Genomic DNA, 20,236 nt, shown 5'->3' on the forward strand with positions numbered 1-20,236 from the left:
GAACTATACATCACCACTTTCACTCACACTGAGTGAATGAACCTGATTTGAGGGATCATAGCTGCAAGTAAAGAAGCACCAATCCTCTTCCACAAGATTGACTGTGGCATCATCTTTCTTGTTATCCACATCTGAAGAGTCTTCAACTGAATTACCAGACTCTTTCTTCTTTTCCTTGGCTATCCTCTTATCACATTCATGAATATAGTGACCTGGCTTCTTGCAGTAATGGCACTTACCCTTCTTTTTAGGTTTTTGTGCATCATCCTTATCTTTACTAGATGGCTGTCCTGATTCTGACTTAGGCTTATATGCACCAGATTTTCCTTTGCCCTTGTTCTTGGCAAATAATGCTTGCTCACCACCTCTTTGCATGACATTTTTCCGAGTCTGCTCTTCCTGCAGCGAAAGTCCAACCAAATCCTGAAAGGATAGAGGGACTGGATTACCCCTCATGGACAAGTGAAGAGATGTATGAAAACCCAAATAAGAGCTCGGCAAAGAGTTAAGTGTAGTGGTGACCATCTCAGCATCAGAAATTATTTCATCAATATTCAAGAGCTGTTCTCTCAAATCCTGAATCTTCGTAAGATGATCCTGCATAGAATCACCCTCATCCATGCACAAGTGTGATAGTTCCCGCTTCAAAAAGGCAACTCTAGCCTCATTGCGAGCCTGATACATGTGCTCCAAAGTATCCCATGCAGCCTGAGATGTCCTGCATGAACGGATATGCGGAATAATGGACCTCTTAACTGAAAGTGCAATCAAAGAGAGTGCCTGAGCATCCCTGGAATCCCACCTAGTTTGTTCCGGTGTAGGTGCCTGAGGAGCTGGTAGTACAACCTGCTGCCTGCCATGTTGTGGAGGGGTAGCTGGGGCCACATGCATAGGCCTTGCCTCAGCTCCACTTACATAATTCCACAAATTCTTTGCAACTAGCAGATTCCTGAGCATAAAGCTCCACAGGGAGTAGTTGGTTCCATCCAACTTATCTTCCTGGGCTAAAAACCCAAACACATCAGCAGTGTTCTGTGCCATGAGAGCAAACTGTAACCTGCAAAAGAGACTGACTGCACAAGAGTCCACAAATATTGCTCGAGACTGTCTGTTTCACACAGATAGACAGCACAGCAACAAAAGCCCCAAATTTCTGGTGGCTCAAATTTCTCTGATTCCCACAAAAAACCTGTGGGAGCTGTCACAGATTGTGCAGCAACATAAAAACAGCAAAAGCCCCAAATTTCGGACTTAATTTGCTGACAAAATTCACAGTTAAGCTCCAAAATACAGCAGGTAGACTCACCCGAGTTGCTGCTGCAGATTGCTGGGTACGAACTGATGCAGAAGACAGTACAATGCTGTACGGAAGGCTGCACAGACAGCAAACAGCAACCAGCAGGTGCTGTACAGAACTGTACGGACAGAAAACAGCAAATAGAGCTGTACGACAGCTGTACGGCTGCTGTACGATCAGAAAACAGCAGCAAAACTGGTCGTACAGACCTGTACGAACAGAAAAACAGCAACCAGCAGCCACACGTGCTGCACAGATGCTGTACGGCCTGTAGAAAAACGACCAGCACTGCTTTTTTCACCAGAACAGTGCCCGATACACACAGAAAGCAGTCGCCCAGGTCTGTAGAAGGAGGGCGACCTGTTTTTCAGCACCAGAAGCAGGCGACCAGCACAATAGAGGTGTTTCTTCGCGACGAAAGTGCTTCACCAGCAGTAGGGAAGGCGGGAGCAGGAACAATAACCAGCTCTGATACCAATTGTGAGTGAGAGACGGTGTGGAGCACACGAAGAAAACAAAAGCAAAACGTGTGGAGGCAAGGAGCAAAACGATGGAGCTCAAATTATGAAGATAAGTTTGTTACAAAACTTAGGGCATATAATAACCCTAACTGGTGCCCGTTTCACATAACGGTAAGTTGGGCGCCTTATTGGGCGCGGGGAAAAAACCTCACTTAAAGTGAGTAAAAAGTGCCCGGCCGGTCCTAATACATTGGCCACTGCCCATAATAATGTCAGGACATTATTTCTAACAGGCCCACCCCCTCGAGGTATCTTTATTACCAACAGAGTATTCTCTTGTACAAGATGTGGGTGCCCAAGAGATCCACTCCTTTGCCAACACCAAATTTATCCAAATCAATGAAAACAAAGGAATACAAGCCCTCGGTCACCAACCAGAGCAAAGTAGTCACCAACTTCGCAACAAAGAAAGCAAGCCCTCGGTCACCAACAAGGGCAAAGCAGTCACCAACTACCTTCCAGCGAAACCAAGTCCTCAGTCACCAACTACCCTCCAGTGAAACCAAGCCCTAAGTCACCAACCAAGGCAAAACAGTCACCAGTTGTTTTCTTGGTTTCACGGCTGTCCACACGATTGTGCAATCCAATAGCCCCAAACAGGCCCAAAACAACACTTTGGCCAAATCGTTTAGCAGCCAGAGAGTAGGGTTGAAGCCACGCACAAACTGTATTGGTTCCGATCCAAGAAACCCTTGATATCTTTCAGAATTATGCTGTAAATCAGCACAGCCAGCCTGTAGAGAAGCAAGAGAAGTTGTCGACCAGTCCTAGAGAGCCTGTATGCAACTTGACTAGATCCCTATAGCCTGTATACAACTTGGCCAGCACAAGAAAAGAGAGAAATCCTTGTCGACCAGCCCAGCAACACATGTTTTCGTAGTCAACCAGCCCTACAGCACATATTCTTGAAGTCGACCAGCTATCTGGCACCAGTAGGAGTAGTCGGCCAGCTTCAAGTCTCTTTTCATTGCTGTCCAACAGCCCTATGCTCTCTCATGAAGAAGACGACTTGCACTTTTTTGGTTGCCCTAGCTTGTTGAGCACTCCATGCTCAAAAATAGCTCCTTAGCTTCTTTTAGCAATTCGTGGGGTTTTGGCCCAGTGTCCGGGTGCCCATCACTTATAATTGGTCCCGGTACATTAATAAAGGCCAGCCCAAAGTGAACTCTCTTATAATTTATAATTTTGTTCGCCCAAACTTTAACGAGTTTGAACCCACAACCTTAAACTTTAATGAGTTTGAACCTACAACCATAAACTTTAGTAGACAAAGGAAATAATAATTAAATAAGGTTGAGTGTGCACACTTACCACCTGCAAACACATAAAATCATCACCTTAGTCCCAAACAGGTGTGCACACATGTGTCCATGGGTGTCCAGGTGTCCTCGATGCCCGTGGACATTCACTGGTAAAATACCAAGCAATGTCCAGGAAAACAAAACAAGTCACACATGCAAGTGCATTTCATAGGTAAATGCATGTGTGCAATGATTTGGATTAAATCTCCCAACTTGCCATCTTGGACATCCAAATAGTCACGACCATGGGCACCACCCATGCAGGATCCAAATAATGTACTCACTAGAGCAACTGCCCTTTCATGAGTTGAGATAACTCACTAGGGCGACCAACTCTTCCATGAGTTCAAACTTCACATACTCATTGAACAGAGTCACCAGCTCTTTCATGAGCTCACATACTCACTGAACAGAGTCACCAACTCTTTCATGAGTTTACACACTCACTATGGTCACCAACCCTTGCATGAGTGTATGGATTCAGTAGTGAGAGTCACCAACTCTTCTTACTGACTTAGAGTCACCAACTCTAACAACTCATCAGAGTCACGAACTCTTCTTACTGACTTAAGAGTCACCAACTCTAATCACTCATTAGAGTCACCAACTCTTCCATGAGTGAATCCATCATGCTCCTGAATTCTTCCAAGACAACATCCTGGAAATCCTTTCGCATGTCATAGATCTTTGGAGGATTGTGACATCAGCATTGTTCAGCTATGCATCAGCTTGTTTTCATCACATTATTTGATGATGATATCACATGTGTATAGATGGATCACATACATGGGATATTGTGAATTCATCTTTATCAGGTTGGATGATGTGTACCTAAATCAAATATCATCAGTTTTAAGCATCCCGTGCCTATCAGCTCGTGAGGTCACTTTGCATGGTTTGTCAGATAGCATGAGTTTGGTGATCATTCAACATGACTACATGACATGATTATGAGATTGCTCAACAGTGGTCGGAATATCTCAGGATGGAACTTACTCGTAAGTGTAAATCTCCGCAGGGGTGGGGGGGGGGGTGGCACCGGTACCTCTGAAGCACAAGGAGGACGGAAGTTGGAGAATGCGTGTCAACTATAAAAAGTGTAATAAAGTTACGATCAAGAATAGATATCCCCTTCCCATAGAGTGGATGATTTGATTGATAGGTTGCAGGGAGCTGCCTATTTTACGAAGATTGACCTTCATACTAGTTATCACCAGATACGGATAGTTGAGGAAGACGTCTTTAAGATAGGATTCCGTGCGTGGTATGGCCATTATGCGTTCCTTGAATTACCTTTTGGGCTCACGAATGTTCTTGCTACTTTCCAGTAGATGATGAATGATCTCTTTAGAGATTATTATCGCCTTGAGGATTTGAGGCACGAGTTGTATGCCAAGTATATGAAGTTTGAGTTCTTCAAAAAATGAGAACTCGTATATCTAGGACATCAGATTTCTTAAGATGGGATGCGCATAGATCTTGAGTGGATACAGAAGGCTTTAGATTGGCCGGTTCCTTAGACTGTAAGGCAACTTCGGGGGTCATCTTGAGTTAAAATCCCCTTGTTGGTACTGTGCAAAGCAGCCGTACGTTGTCATGCCTTCACGCAGGAAGACCAAGCCGCCTTTGGGCGGGTACCAAATTGTAACTATAGAGAATCTACTCAAAGGAAAAAAAGAGCAAAAGATGCTCTAAGTTGAAGATGTCTCTTGTTTTTTTAAAATAAAAATTAACCCTAACTGGAAGCAACTCCTTGTTCTACCAAATGGTTAGCTTTCCTAGGGAACAATTCAAGTGTTTTGATTGCACACGTTTGATGCGGCACTTTGTTAGCATATTGTAATTGAAACCGGCCTTCAGAAGTCTGACGGGTGGTGGAACAAACACTCGCACACAAAACACTTCATCACCCATGGGAACCTGTAAAAGGAAAACAAACAGGGGAGCTAGAGTGCTCCTGCAAATAGGACAAGGACACTCCTTGGTCCCAAAACGCAGTGGCGCCCCTTGCGGTATTTCTTTACTTGAACAAATTTGAGTACAAAATACAACTTGTCGGATCCTTTACCAATAGGATCCCTTTTAGCTTTTCACCCTGGTCTTTCCCAATAAGAACTCTCGCTTGGTACAGCAAAGCATTCTATAGAGAAGGCACACCTGTACGACACCTCCTTGCTTGAAAAGGTCTTCTCCATCGCTATCATGGATCCCACAACTCTTTCCCAGATAGCAGTAGGGTTGTACCAAACCACATGTCCTTCCTATAGTCACAGCTTGCATGTAACCTCGAGAAAACTAGAACCTGTTCACATGAATCCAAAGACATGTTCTCCACATGAAACCAAAGACATGTATCTGATAAACCATTGACCTGTATCCATAAACCATAGGCCTGTTTCCTCGTTACCAAAGTCCTGTTTCTTCTCGAAAGACCAATGTCTTGTTTCCACGACAGATAAATCCACATATGCACCATCCAATCATGATTCCAAAAATCCACATATGCACCATCCAATCATGATTCCAAAAACCCATAGACCCGCTTCCATCATGCTGGTGTAAGCCTGTCCAATCTGGCTGTGGAGATGCCTCAACGATGCGATCTGCTCCATGATGTAGGAAATCGCCCGCCTGGCTGTCACATGCAAGTAACCTGCTCCACGACCACCAATACCTGGCCAAATTCATTGCTGTGTGCCTATCCTTTGCACCGCTTTCCCACACTTGGCATCCATCTGACTGCCCAACTGGTTGTCCACCTAACTGGTCGCTTGCCTGGCTGCCCACCTATCTGGTCGTTGGATGCTGGCAGCCCGTGCATATAGCTTTCTTGATATCCATGCGTTGGGAGCAATCCATGTGGCGCCCAGAGCAGCAACCAGCGGCAGCAGTAGCAGCATCACCCGGCAGCTGTAGTAGTAGCAGCAGCAACGGCCAACAGCAGCAGTGGCAGCAGTGCCTCCTGGCGGTGGCAGCAGCATCTCTGGCTGTGGCATTAGCAGCAGCAGCAGTCGCCTGGCTCCTGCGCAGCAGCACCACTCGCCGCCTGTAGCCATATGTGCAGCAACGCCACCCGCCGCCTATAGCCCATGCGTAGCGGAGCTGATTCCATACGGTGACCACATTGATGACTCCACACGGCGACGATCAACGGTGATCCACGCGTCAACATGCCTCTTCAGTTCGCCTCCCTTCTCTTTATAAGGAGGTGATGCGCTTTCTCAGAAACGCCAAAAGCAAGATTAAAAACGCATGCCTTTTTCAAAATATAATAATAATATTTTAAGCATCAAAGGTTTAAAAACGTTATAACTTTAAAATTCCCTTTTGTCCCCTTTCACACTTGGGCTGGCCACTATTTATGAGTTTCCTTTTCATACCCAAACTTGATGCATGTTCACACTTGTCCATCCCGTGCCCGTGCTCGTGCCCATGCCCACCTGCTTGTTGTCCAGAGGGAAAAACACAGGGTCGTAACATACCCCCCTCTTGAAAAATAGCAAGCGTCCTCGATTACACTCAATAACACAGTAAGCATCCAAAAGATTCCCCATATGACCAAAGCAATGCCCCTGCAGTGCAATTGGGTGATGAAACAATCATCCTGAACAATAAGGTCACATTGTCACGCCGAAGTGACAAACAACTCTTACTTGTTCCTTCAGAACTTGTAGCAAAAGTCTAAAACCAAGTGGAAACACGTAACCTGTGTTAGCCAAAAACAAAACCATGCATCGTTTTACATATGACAAACATATGCATGACACATATATGCATTCGCAAACAATATGCTCCTGAAGATGCTCTACCCACTCCACAATGACAGTCTCAGGGTTGCTCGCAAGCCTTACATCCATGTATATCCCGCAGGACCCACGACTGATGGTACAACATGAGCATATGAAAGCACTCAATGCATCTAAACTATACATCCACTAAGTACTTCCCACATATGTCCCTCTTGATGCTTTACCCACTCTGCACATGGCCATCCCGCAGGAGCCACATTCAGTGATACACCATGAATATAGTATAGTACCTAATGTATCATACCAACATACATGCATCTCATCCTGACACATCCAGAGTATTGCCCAATGTATTCTCAAGGATACCAAGATCCAATGGCACCAGAATAAAATAATACCTCGGAAAGTGTATAAATACATGCACAAATATAGTTCAATCCATATATGAACCAAACCAACTCTAGGACTGCTCGCAAGACTTATATGCCCTTCATAGAGTCTCGAAGTGTTAGCTCAGGTTGCTGCAAACTTTGAGCTCAACCAAACCATGCCATTCCAAAGGAAACCAACTCCAGAAATAGCATCATCTCAATATCTAATTGACCGATCCTGTGGTCAAGAACAGCCATGAACCATATGACAAAGATCAATGTCCCAATCTTCCTCAGTCATACCTTAGTTCCAAAGGCAAAAACCATCCATAGTTGCAGTTATAGTTCATGGTGCGGCTGCCTGTGAACCATACCCAACTTTACCATACCATCTCATGTGACTAGTACACAATATCATAGAAGTCCCATAAGCAAATGTACTGTCAGCCATCAGTACCTTCGGGTGAATACAAAGATGTCACCAACAAGCGACTCCTAGATGACAACTAAGCCTATCTGTAACAAGGGAGCAGAGGTGCTAGATGGTAACCATCCATAGTTGCAGTTATAGTTCATGGTGCGGCGGCCTGTGAACCATACCCAACTTTACCATCTCATGTGACTAGTACACAATATCATAGAAGTCCCATAAGCAAATGTACTGTCAGCCCCATCAGTACCTTCGGGTGAATACAAAGATGTCACCAACAAGCGACTCCTAGATGACAACTAAGCCTATCTGTAACAAGGGAGCAGAGGTGCTACCCCCCTCTTGAGCATCAGGCAATGCTCCAGACCTATGCTCTGCTGAACCTGAATGAGGTGTAGCAAGAGTCAGCTCCAACTCAAGGACATCAAGATAAAGCTGCAATACCTAAGGTGAATCTGCTAAGTCACCCTCCTCCAACCACTTCGTATCCATCGGTGAATAGTTCTTGAACTTCACAGGATAGCGATGGGAAACTTTACCTTGTACCTTTCTTTCCTTGTGTGCCAGTATCTCCTCGGGAATAAGAACCTCATCAAGTTCCTCCGCTTCCGTCTGAGCCTTATCTGATACATCCTCAGGCACCCAAAACTTTCTTGTACTCCACCCAAGTGGCAAGCACAAGTCCCCAATGAAGCATAGTAGATCACCACTGCTAAACATAGAAAGAAGCTGCCTTCTGAACCCATGAAGCCTCTGTGAAGATACCACTGGTGACAAAGTGTCAAAAGCCATAGCCGTCAACCCATCTCTTGCACCATAACACTTCAACTGCTTCTTGTTCCTGGCTGACTACTTCCTGTCCTTGGTGTTTTTTCTCCTGAGCTTCATCTTTAGCTTTTACTCTTCACCTTATCTAGACAAAGACACACAATCCTGCACTGCCTCCTGTACTTCCTTTTCACTTTCCACATGTTGAAGCTTTTGATGTGACTCTCATGAAACAACCATGAGCTCGCCTCCTTGAGAAAGTCGACGATATCCCGGCAATGGAACCATGAAACCGGCCTTCAGAAGTCTGACGGGTGGTGGAACAAACACTCGCACACAAAACACTTCATCACCCATGGGAACCTGGAAAAGGAAAACAAACAGGGGAGCTAGAGTGCTCCTGCAAATAGGACAAGGACACTCATTGGCCCCAAAACGCAGTGGCGCCCCTTGCGGTATTTCTTTACTTGAACAAATTTGAGTACAAAATACAACTTGTCGGATCCTTTACCAATAGGATCCTTTTTAGCTTTTCACCCAGGACTTTCCCAAAAAGAACTCTCGCTTAGTACAGCAAAGCATTCTATAGAGAAGGCACACCTGTACGACACCTCCCTGCTTGAAAAGGTCTTCTCCATCGCTATCATGGATCCCACAACTCTTTCCCAGACAGCAGGAGGGCTGTACCAAACCACATGTCCTTCCTATAGTCACAGCTTGCATGTAACCTCGAGAAAACTAGAACCTGTTCACATGAATCCAAAGACATGTTCTCCACATGAAACCAAAGACTTGTATCTGATAACCATAGACCTGTATCCATAAACCATAGGCTTGTTTCCTCGCTACCAAAGTCCTGTATCTTCTCGAAAGACCAATGTCCTGTTTCCATGACAGATAAATCCACATATGCACCATCCAATCACGATGCCAAAAATCCATAGATCCGCTTCCATCATGCTGGTCTAAGCCTGTCCAGTCTGGCTGTGGAGATGCCTCAGCGATGCGATCTGCTCCATGATGTAGGAAATCACCCGCTTGGCTGTCACATGCAAGTAACTTGCTCCACAACCACGAGTACCTGGCCAAATTCACTGCTGTGTGCCCATCCTCTGCACCGCTTTCCCACCCCTGGCGTCCATCTGACTACCCAACTGGCTGTCCACCTAACTGGTCGCTTGCCTGGCTGCCCACCTATCTGGCCGCTGGATGCTGGCAGCCCGTACATATAGCACTCTTGATATCCATGCGCTGGCAGCAATCCATCTGGCGCCCAGAGCTGTTCACAGCCCACCTGACAGCGCCCAGCAGCAACCAGCGGCAGCAGTAGCAGCAGCAGCGGCAACAGTGGCTCCTGGCGGAGGCAGCAGCACCTCTGGCGGTGGCATCAGCAGCAGCAGCAGCCGCATGGCTTATGTGCAGCAGCACCACCCGCCACCTGTAGCCATACGTGCAGCAGGGCCACCCGCCGCCTATAGCCCATGCGTAGCGGAGCTGATTCCATACGGCGACCACCTTGACGACTCCACACGGCGACGATCAACGGTGATCCACGTGTCAACCTGCCTCTTCAGATCGCCTCCCTTCTCTTTATAAGGAGGTGATGCGCTTTCTTAAAAACGCCACAAGCAAGATTAAAAACGCATGCTTTTTTCAAAATATAATAATATTTTAAGCATCAAAGGTTTAAAAACCTTATAACTTTAAAATTCCCTTTTGTCCCCTTTCACACTTGGGCTGGCCACTATTTATGAGTTTCCTTTTCATACCCAAACTTGATGCATGTTCACACTTGTCCATCCCGTGCCCGTGTCGGTGCCCATGCCCACCTGCTTGTTGTCCAGAGGGAAAATCACAGGGTCGTAACAGTAACCCAACAGATAAGGGCCAGATGAATGTTGTAAGTTCGCTTTGTATTCAGTTATTATGTGGACATGTTCAAATCAGGATTATTATTTTTTGCTTTGATTTGCATGCATGTTCTTTTGGTAGCTACAAGTCTCAAAGTAACAGTGCCAACAGGTATGAGAGGAGATATGGGAAGATGGCAAATGGTCATCTGTGTGTGACCAAGGCTATGCAGCATGAGCTTCAGGAAAATTGGGACATACAGTAAGCCATTACTTTCATTATGTTGCGTAATGTTGTGGTCAAGTTATGGTTCTCTAATTGATTAGAATTGTATTTGGAATGGATGTGTAGAGCCACGGTTTTATATGATCGAGCACCAGGCCACTTCCATTCTACATCACTAGAGGAAAAGCATGAGGTTGGATGAAGCTTTTTGCCGTTTCATGCCTGGTTTGAAAAGATTACATCAACTGCTTTTCTCATTGTTTTTTTTTTGGGCATGGTTTGTTGTTGTTCTGATTATGCTTAAAACTTGGCGGATTCAAGTGAAATGAAGAAGAGTTTTATGCAGCTTTTTTGCAGGCTTCACTTCCACATGGCCAAGCCTCTTGGTGCTTACAATAACAATCCCTCTGGTGCTGGTGGAAAGAGACAGAAGGCTAGTCAATATCGAAAATTGCATGAGGGACAAGGACAGCAACTTACATTGGAATCTGAGACTAGCGATTATCAACAAGAATCCACACTGTTTACTGGCTGCCTTTTGTCTTCTGAAGATGAGCTGAACCAGGCAGGAAGTCCAAGTGGGAGAAAAGTCTGGTTGCAAGAAAACAGACCTGCTCTTATTGTAAGCAGCACTAGCTGGTAACTCCTCAATACCACTAGGAAAGGCTTGTATGTAAGTGCTGTAAAACACGGGAAGCCACAGATGATAAAAAATACGGCATTTATCATGTACGGGCTCGCTTATACAAAGGACTACAATGCTACTACCAAGACGCAATGGATTAGTGCTTGTAAAATGGCATCTTCCTATCTGCCCTATACAAATCTACCAAGACACATAGGAGTAGAGATATTTTATTCTGTACAGAGATACACTAGAGCCTGACGTAAACGGGACATGGTTGGGAGGTAGGAGGGGTTTGCATTGGACCCTCCCTATACTACTGGGGGGTAGAAGACAGAGGGGGGTTTTATTATTATTCACAAGTGACGAGCAGGGGGGTTTTATTATTATTCACAAGTGACGAGCTGGAGCTGCCCCCTAGTGCTACCCTCTTCCTGCTGCGCAGACTGTGCGCCCCCAGCCTTCTCTTGCTGCCCTTCAGTCTCTGTCCGCGTTCAGCTCCGCCCGCATGTCCTTCAGCCACCCACCTTCTGCCCACCCTTCCATGCTTCTCACCAACTTCTTCACACAAGCATTGTTCAATGATCTGTATACATCTTGAGGTAGAGCTGGCTCACAGTTGACCACATGGATTCTAAATTATGTATATCCAATCCAAAAGGACCCTGATGTATCTTTGACTTCTTGGATTTGTGTGGGTCGTCTACCTCGCCTCCTAGATCTAGATCTGATTCATGAATGAACCTAGACTGGGTTCATCCCGGATAGGAGCATCCTGGATAACATCTTCACTTTTTGGGAGGCGACAACCATGGCCCATCTTCGACAGGAGTATATGACACGGCTGCTCTTGATTATGAGAAAGCCTACGATAGAGTGGATTGGGCTTTCCTTGAGGGCACCATGATACAGATGGGACTCCCGGCAGGATGGATCCGGGGAGTCTTTGCACTTTATTCCGCTGCCCACAGCCAAGTCCTTATTTAAGGGCCCACAGGGGGACAGATTTCCAATCACGAGATCAGTTCGTCAATGGTGTCTTCTCGCTCCCTTCCTCTTCCTCCCTTGTAAGACAACGCTAGAATTTATGAAGCGGCCTTACCATGAGCTTAATACCAAATAGGAAGTCTCCGACTTAGTGTACATACTTGCTTTTGACTAGAACTAGTGGACGAGGACTATTTTTAAGTTTTGTCCGGCCTAGTGTGAAAGCTAGTCCTTTGTACATAAAAGTCATTTTTGACATTGAGCAATACACATTCATTCCCTTGCAATAGAACACTTGTGAGCTCTCCTTCTTCTCCCCACCCTCTTGCTTGTGTTCTATTGAATCTTGCATACTTGATGGATGCTTGCTAGACAGGTTTGATTGTAGGCTTCTCTTGTTCACTATATTCTTTACGAGTTTGAATAAATTTAGTCTGCTTCAGAAAGCGCTAGAGACTGATCCACTAGAGTGAAACCCTTTTATGCGAACTTTGTTGGGTATTCGGAGCCTGGTGTACGTGTGCGTGTACCATTGTTTGTGTACCTGTATGTGTGTGTGTGAACAGTCCCTAAGGGGTGTGAACACTCACTTATGTGTGTGAACCCACCCTTAGGTGGATAAGATATTATGTGTGTGTGAAGTAAGCAGTGATGTCAATGGCCATGTCATGTGTCACTCACCTAGTGTGTTTGATTGAGTCAAAAGATAAGGTTTGCAACCTAAAAAAGCATGTACTTGGTAATATCAATCTAATCATTGAGTTTGTGCTACTCTCTCTCTTGAGCATTCTCTCTCTGATTTCTTCCAGAGATCTATCCCAGTGCCTACCCCGACACAGGAGGGGGTTACACTTCAGCGCGCTGCAGACCTTCGAGCCAGATGGAGACCGAGAGCACCAGGCTACCAGACTCCCAAACTACATCAGAGGGAGATCACGGAGATACGGGCTCGACATCAGCACCATATCTAGGAGCGGCTAGCTCACTTACACTCACACCCGGAGATCATGCTCCAATGTATTTTTACCTCGCCATCGCCTATGTATCACATATTACACCCCCATTATGGTAGTGGTTGGAGCTAGACAGATCTGCATTGCATTCTTGTATACCCTGCGCATATAGGTTGCATACTGAGCCTCTAGCAGTAGTGCTCCATCCATCACACCCCCCCACTAGCTCAGTACTTTCATAGTTTTTTTCATGTTCATTTTGTCCTTTTTTTTTTCTGGACATCCAGAAGACATTGACAGTTGTACATTGATTTGTCTCATAGGTTGAGTTCGGCCTCTAGTAGACGTTAATATAGCTTTCTTTCTTTCTTTCTTTCTTTCTTTCTTTCTCTCGCTCCACGAGCTGCTCTGGACCCTCCATGAGCTCGAGAGGAGTTACCTCGGACCGAGCCTCTGCACTCCAGCGTGCCCGACGCCCTTGAACCCCACGTCGGCCACGATCACCTCATCATAGTTGTCATAGCATACGCGTACGGTACGATACGATATGGTACGATACGATGTACTTACGGTACTTTATGATTCATATTGTACGGTACGATAAATACGGTGCATTTTTTTTACATACCTAAAAACCATAAAAATATTGCACATTATTTTATTTACTTGATTCATGATACATAATGCATTTAAACCTTTAAATCTGCAAAACAACATACATACTAGAACATATCAAGCCTCGCGAGGAGTGGAAGGACGAGAGTCAAGGCACATTGTGATTGTGTAATGTGGCATGTGCATTGTGGAATGATTCATTATTCATGAATATGCAATCATGCAATGTGCATCGTGCATTAGGGCATGATTCATGAATGTGAATTGTGCAAGTGCAATGTCCATGTGCAATGTGCATTGTGCGATCATCAATGTGTTATCGTGGCACGATTCAATCATTCATAAAATTGCAAAGTGCATACCAATGTTCATGTGCAATTGACAATATGCATAGTGCATTGTGGTATGATAGATGTGAATGTGGGGTGCACGTGAAATGTGCAATGTGCATGTGTGCATTGTGCATGTGCACGTGAAATGTGCATGTGCATGTGTGCATTGTGCATGTGCACGTGAAATGTGCAATGTGCATGTGTCCAATTTGCATGTGCATTGGGAGAGGGAGGCAATGAGCACCATGTTTAAAACTTTAAAGTTCAACATGGATGATGGCACATGAACATTGCACTATGCATGGCTTATAAGTTATGATATGTATGACAGCCTAGAGGGAGAGAGAGAGCCATGACCCTTGAGCCTTAGCTCGAGAGAAAACGAGAGACTAGAGTCTATTTGAAAAAGTCTTTAGCACATGCCACATATTATGTTATATATAAAACATACATGATATGGCATATATAAAAGCCATACACTAAAGTGTATGGCATAAAGACATGCCATACACTATAGTGTATGGCATAAAGACATGCCAGACACTATAGTGTATGGCTATAGCATATAGACATTGTGAGGAAATAGCCATAAATGGCTCCAACACTTTCAAAATCTATAACTGCACAGACTACAAGAGTCAAAAATAGCTCTCTAGCAAATTTTTTTTCCCAAGAGGATCGTACTACTCCGTACGACTACCGTACGAATCGTACGAACCGTACCACCGTACCGTACGAATAGGCTCGTACACCGTACAGAGACAACCCTGCACCTCATCAGCTCTAGATCCAAGACATGCTCCACTGCCATCGAGCTACCTTTCCACGTGACATAGCTGAGGGAGACGTCTCTGCCATACTCGTCAACCCGATGCTTGACATTTTGGAGAGTGGTATACCATCTACTCGGAGCTGATGTTGCGTCCATGTTTTTATGTTCTTAGTTTTCCATGACGAGTTTCCATGGACAGTTTTGTATCACCCCAGCTATATTTATATTTTCATTCTGTTATATTTTCCATTCCATGATGAGATATGCCATGGACATTATTGTACCACTTTGGTCTCATAGGCCCATTGGGTCTTAAGTAGACGCTTAATATCTCTCTCTCCATTTCTTCTCTCTCTCTCTCCCACATATTTACCTGCTCCTTTCAAACATTCCCTCCCTCTACAATGGGAGGGTCTGTAGATGACAAAATCAGCCAGCTTGATCATATCCTTAGGGATCTTATTAAGGACCAGAAGAAGACACTGGACAGCACCATCACCGCCATCAAGGACTTATTGACGCGCATGGGGAAGCTGGAGGCTGAAGCCGAAATATGGAAGGAAGAGAAGCTTACAATGCAAGAGGAGTGGGAGAAAGAAAAGCTCGCCATGCAGGAGGAAATCAACCTTTTGAAGGGCGAAGTGGCATCCTTACGCGATCGCCCACGGGAGGAAGGAGAGACTCTTGAGGTGGACAAAGAGGCAATCAAAGAAGAGATCACCAAAACCCTCACCCACACAATCGAGGGGAAAATGGAGGCGGCCCGCGAAGGATGGGTAGAAGTGACGAAGAAGAACATCAAAAAGGAGGTGCAAGAAGATGTACAAGTGATGAAGAAGAACATCAAGAAGGAGGTACAAGAAGATGTACACATGATGCAGTCTACTCTTGATGAAGAGAAGATGCGACGGATCCGGCGCCTCAACATCCGAGTCACAGGGATACCAGAGAGCACTACCTCCACGCACGAGATTGACGGGCGGAACCTATGTACCAAGGTAGGACTAAAGGAGGATGAGCCGCTCCCATTCACTAGAGTATGGAGGACAACCCCAAAGGACTCCACCAAAGGCAAGGCCTTAGTGCTACAGTTCCCGGACGAGGAGAGTAGGATGAGCTTTATGAGAAGACGGGCTATCTTGAGGAGCTTGCCAGGGGACCCCATCTACTTCGATGATGACCTCACATGGATGCAACTGGAGCACAGAAGATTATGCATGCCGAAGATCAAGGCGGCACGCAAAGAAGGGAAGAAGGCACATTATAGGGATGGTCACATCTACATTGATGGGAAGAGGGTCGAATAGCGCCATCTGGCCTATGAGACACGGAGGAAACAACATGAAGACAAAGAGATACACATAGCAATCTGGAACTGTAATGGAGTCCTATGGACACATCCAGGGAGACTTGAGGAGGTGATGGAGGGCCGGGATATCATCTTGATGACAGAGACACATGAGAGCCCGGAGAGGGGCTTACCACGGGTTGAGGGTTATCATCAGTGGGAGTCAGCTCACCGACAGGGGATGAGACAGGCCACCTCCCGAGGTTCAGGAGGTATTGCAGTGCTTTTCAGGCATGGGTTACATGAGCATGTTCGAGTCGTAGCACGAGACTCGGAGGCGAGATACATGTGGATTAGCTTACCCCTCTCGGAGACCAGATGGATTTATATCGCCCTTTGCTGCTACTTTCCTCCGAACGGGTTGCGGTTTGCCACCACCGAGGAGCCGGGTGGAGGAGAGGCTAGTGAGTCTCCATACTGTCTTATCTGAGGAGATCTTACACTATTCGACACTAGGAGAAGTCTTCTTGATGGGGGACTTCAATGCACGGACTCAGAGCAGACAGTGCGAGATCTATGACTTTGAGGATCCCCTGAGACTAGAGCCGCTAGCTACAGAGCATACAGGGACCACTCGGATCTCCGCTGATGGAGGAGCTGACAGCACTGGATATGGCCAACATTTGCTGGAGCTTGGGGCCCGACACCATCTCGTTATTTATAACGGGATGACTCAGTGGCCAGATTCAGGTGGGTTGACTTGCTTTCCAGTGGGAGGCGGTAGTAGTACAGTGGATTATGTGATGGGATCCCGGGAGGCAGCAGATATGGTGTCTCACTTCACCGTACCACCATGCCCCATTGGGGCGGATCATACATACCTATCCCTCACTTTCAGGAGCTTATTGGAGACCCACCCACCCATCATACAGCCACCACGCACTATTTTTCACTTCACTCAGGACCTAGCCGAGGTGTACGACTATCATGTTCATGATCAGCTATTTGCCTTAGATCCATTGGCACCCATGGCCATGCTCACCTCCCAGCTCTCACATGTACTGCACTCCCAGCTGCGAGGAGTTTCCCATACCACATACAGACAGGACGGCCACCTACATCTGGGAGCATGCCCCAGAACCGATGGTATGATGATGAGTGCAGAAACCTTTACCGCAGTCTCCGAGTGCAGAGGGCTCGCGGGGAGATCACCCAGAGGTAGGCAGGCAGGAGAATGCATACTCTCACGCGCCGTAAGCGGCGAGCTTATGAGGAGGCTCAGTACTGGGACACATATCACATGCTCATGAGCAGAGATGCTGCTTCTGCTTGGAGGAGACTCTCAGAGAGCCCCGTCCTCCCACACCTATTGCCGATCCTCAAACCTGGCAGACATATGCAGAGAGACTTTATGATGTGCCTGCACAGCCCCCTATACCACAGCCCACAGAGCCATGCTCCACAGTCTCCACCTTCTTCACCCCACCTATGGTTAGGAGGGCCATATGCCGACTCCAACATGGACGGGCGACAGATCATACAGGATTACAGGGAGAGCATCTCATCTATGCTATTGATACATTGGCACCATTTCTTGCTCATCTCTTCAACAGAGCTCTGTCAGAGGGGTTTGCGGTTGAGTGGACGATGCACACTATTGTGCCGATCCATAAAGCGGGAGATGTACTAGACCCCGGGAACTACAGGACCATCATGATTGGCCATATATTGGCCAAACTATACGGGGCAGTTTTGGAGGCAGAGCTGAGCACTCATGCAGAGGTTGGGGGATTGAGAGCAGCAGGCCAGGCAGGCTTCCGTCGAGCCTTCTCGACCATTGATCACATTTTTACATTGAGGTGCCTGATTGATCAGGCCAAGGCACGGAGGCAACGGCTCTATTGTTGCTTTGTGGATTTCCGCAAGGCATTTGATACTGTGCCCAGAGAGCGCCTCTTTCGGCGACTACAGACACTAGGCATACCTTCAGACATGATGTGGGGCATATACAGGCTATATGAGCAGGTCTTTGGGAGAGTCCGATGCCCAGGAGGCTTGTCCGACACAGTTGCTAGCACCATTGGTGTGAAGGAGGGGTGCCCGCTCTCCCCCATGCTCTTTGGGCTCTATATTGATGAGGTGGTCGATTACATCACACAAGGAGGAGGCTCGGGTAAAAGTGTATCCTGAAGTAGATCTCCTCGTGTCTGGATCTCCTCCCCAATCTGAGTCACTCCAACCTTGGAGCTTGACTCCATTCCCTCCTGTGTAAAAGAGTCCCAGATCCTTCGTACTCTGCAGATACCGCAAGATCCGCAATCCTGCGTCCCAATGAGTCTTCAATGGCGTCTGCATAAAAGAGCTCAACAGCCCCACGGAGAAGCTCAAGTCCAATCTGGTGTTCAGCAACCAGATCAATGAACCAACCAACTTCCGGTACTGCGAGGCATCAACTGGCTCACAAGGATCTGTAACGGTTAACTTTGTGTTTGGGTCCATCGGCGAAGTAATAGGCTTGCAGTTCTCCATCCCAAAGGCCTCAAGCAACTCATGAACATACCGCTGCTGAGAGACGAAAAACCCCCTCTGGGTTTGCCAGATCTCCAATCCCAAGAAGAAGTGGAGTAAGCCTAAGTCGGTCATCTCAAACTCCTTTGACAAGGCAGCCTTCGTCACTCCAATGTGCTCCACATGACCGCCGGTGAGAATGAGATCATCCACATAAAGGATGATGAGTGTGACCATGCCACGTTCCCGAAAGAGATACAGGTTCGGATCTGCAACCGATCTCTGGAATCCAGTCGGAATAAAGAAGGAATCAATCTTCTGATTCCAAGCCCGCGGAGCCTGCTTAAGACCATACAAGGCCTTACGTAACCTGTAAACCATCCCTTCCGATCCTGGAACAATGAAGCCTGGAGGCTGCTCAACGTACACCTCCTCCTGCAGGTCACCATTAAGGAACGCCGATTTTACATCCATCTGGTACACGGGCCACCTCTGAGAAGAAGCAAGGGCAAGAACAGTCCGAATCGTGGTCATCCGCGCTGTCGGTGCAAAGGTATCCTCGTAGTCGATGCCTGGCCGCTGAGCATAACCCTTAGCCACGAGCCTGGCTTTGTGTTTGTCCACCGACCCATCAGCCGCGTACTTGGTCTTAAAGACCCATTTGACACCAATGACTGACCGCTTCGACGGCCTCGGTACCAACTCCCAAGTGTTGTTCTTCTCGATGGCGTCAAGTTCCACCTGCATGGCTTCCCTCCAAGTATCCTGTGAAAGGGCTTCCTTTACGGAAGTGGGCTCTTTATCCCGTATGATACGAGACATAAGAGCATAGTTCACCTGAAGAAGCTCCGCCGTGTTGCTTTTATCTCGAACTCGATGTGATCTTCGAGGGCCGTCCTCTGTGGTCCACTCGGAGGGTAGCTCCGTGACACCTGACTCCCGAAGGGTGTCCATCAACCACCTAGGTACTCGAACAGATCGTGGAGTCTCCTGTGGTCGCGGGGGCTCAACTCCAGCTGGGGGCTCAACCTCCTGTGATGACTGAGGTGGATCAATTGGAGTGGTAGACTGGGAATAATCATCAGACTCTGGATCTCCAAGAAGTGACGGCTCCTCGACAGTGGATGCTGGAACATGCTCGTCAAAGACCACATCCCGGCTGACAACAATCTCGTTCCTCTCTGGATCATACAACCTGTATCCCTTGGAAAGAGAGTTATACCCCACAAATACCAGCTTGCGGGACTTGGAGTCAAGCTTCCCCCCTCTGCTTCTTGTACATACGCGTCACTCCCAAAGACACGGAAGTGCGAGACATCGGGTTTCCTGCCAAAATATGCCTCAAATGGAGTCATATGGGGTAGAGAAGTCGTCGGAGAGCGGTTAATGGTATGGACAGATGTCGCCATAGCCTCACCCCAAAGTGGACGAGGAAGATCTCGATGCTCCAGCATGGTCCTCGCCATCTCCACCACAATCCTGTTCTTACGTTCAACAACTCCATTCTCCGAAGGCGATCCGGTATTGGCCAATTCCCTCTTGATGCCATGATCTGCACAAAACCGAAAGAATACAGTCGAGGAGAATTCCCCTCCTTTGTCAGCCCTGAGAGTCTTGACCTGAAATCCAGACTCTTTCTCCAC

At 46.8% G+C, this 20,236-nt stretch overlaps 1 protein-coding gene across 3 annotated transcripts in view; it reads left to right on the plus strand.

The window, feature by feature from the left end:
- The window catches only part of LOC147612949 (UDP-Glycosyltransferase superfamily protein), a 127,145-nt gene that overhangs the window by 70,988 nt on the left and 35,921 nt on the right, over window positions 1–20,236 (plus strand). For all 3 annotated transcript variants that reach the window (XM_086782224.1, XM_086782225.1, XM_086782223.1), the window contains 3 exons: window positions 10,460–10,549; window positions 10,640–10,706; window positions 10,860–11,152. In XM_086782224.1, coding sequence (XP_086638350.1) covers window positions 10,460–10,549; window positions 10,640–10,706; window positions 10,860–11,152 — 450 coding nt within the window. The remainder of the gene's footprint in view (window positions 1–10,459; window positions 10,550–10,639; window positions 10,707–10,859; window positions 11,153–20,236) is intronic.

The sequence above is a fragment of the Cibotium barometz genome, chromosome 44 (genome assembly GCF_041138505.1).
Source record: "Cibotium barometz isolate CiBa-2024 chromosome 44, ASM4113850v1, whole genome shotgun sequence".
Lineage (NCBI taxonomy): Eukaryota > Viridiplantae > Streptophyta > Polypodiopsida > Cyatheales > Cibotiaceae > Cibotium > Cibotium barometz.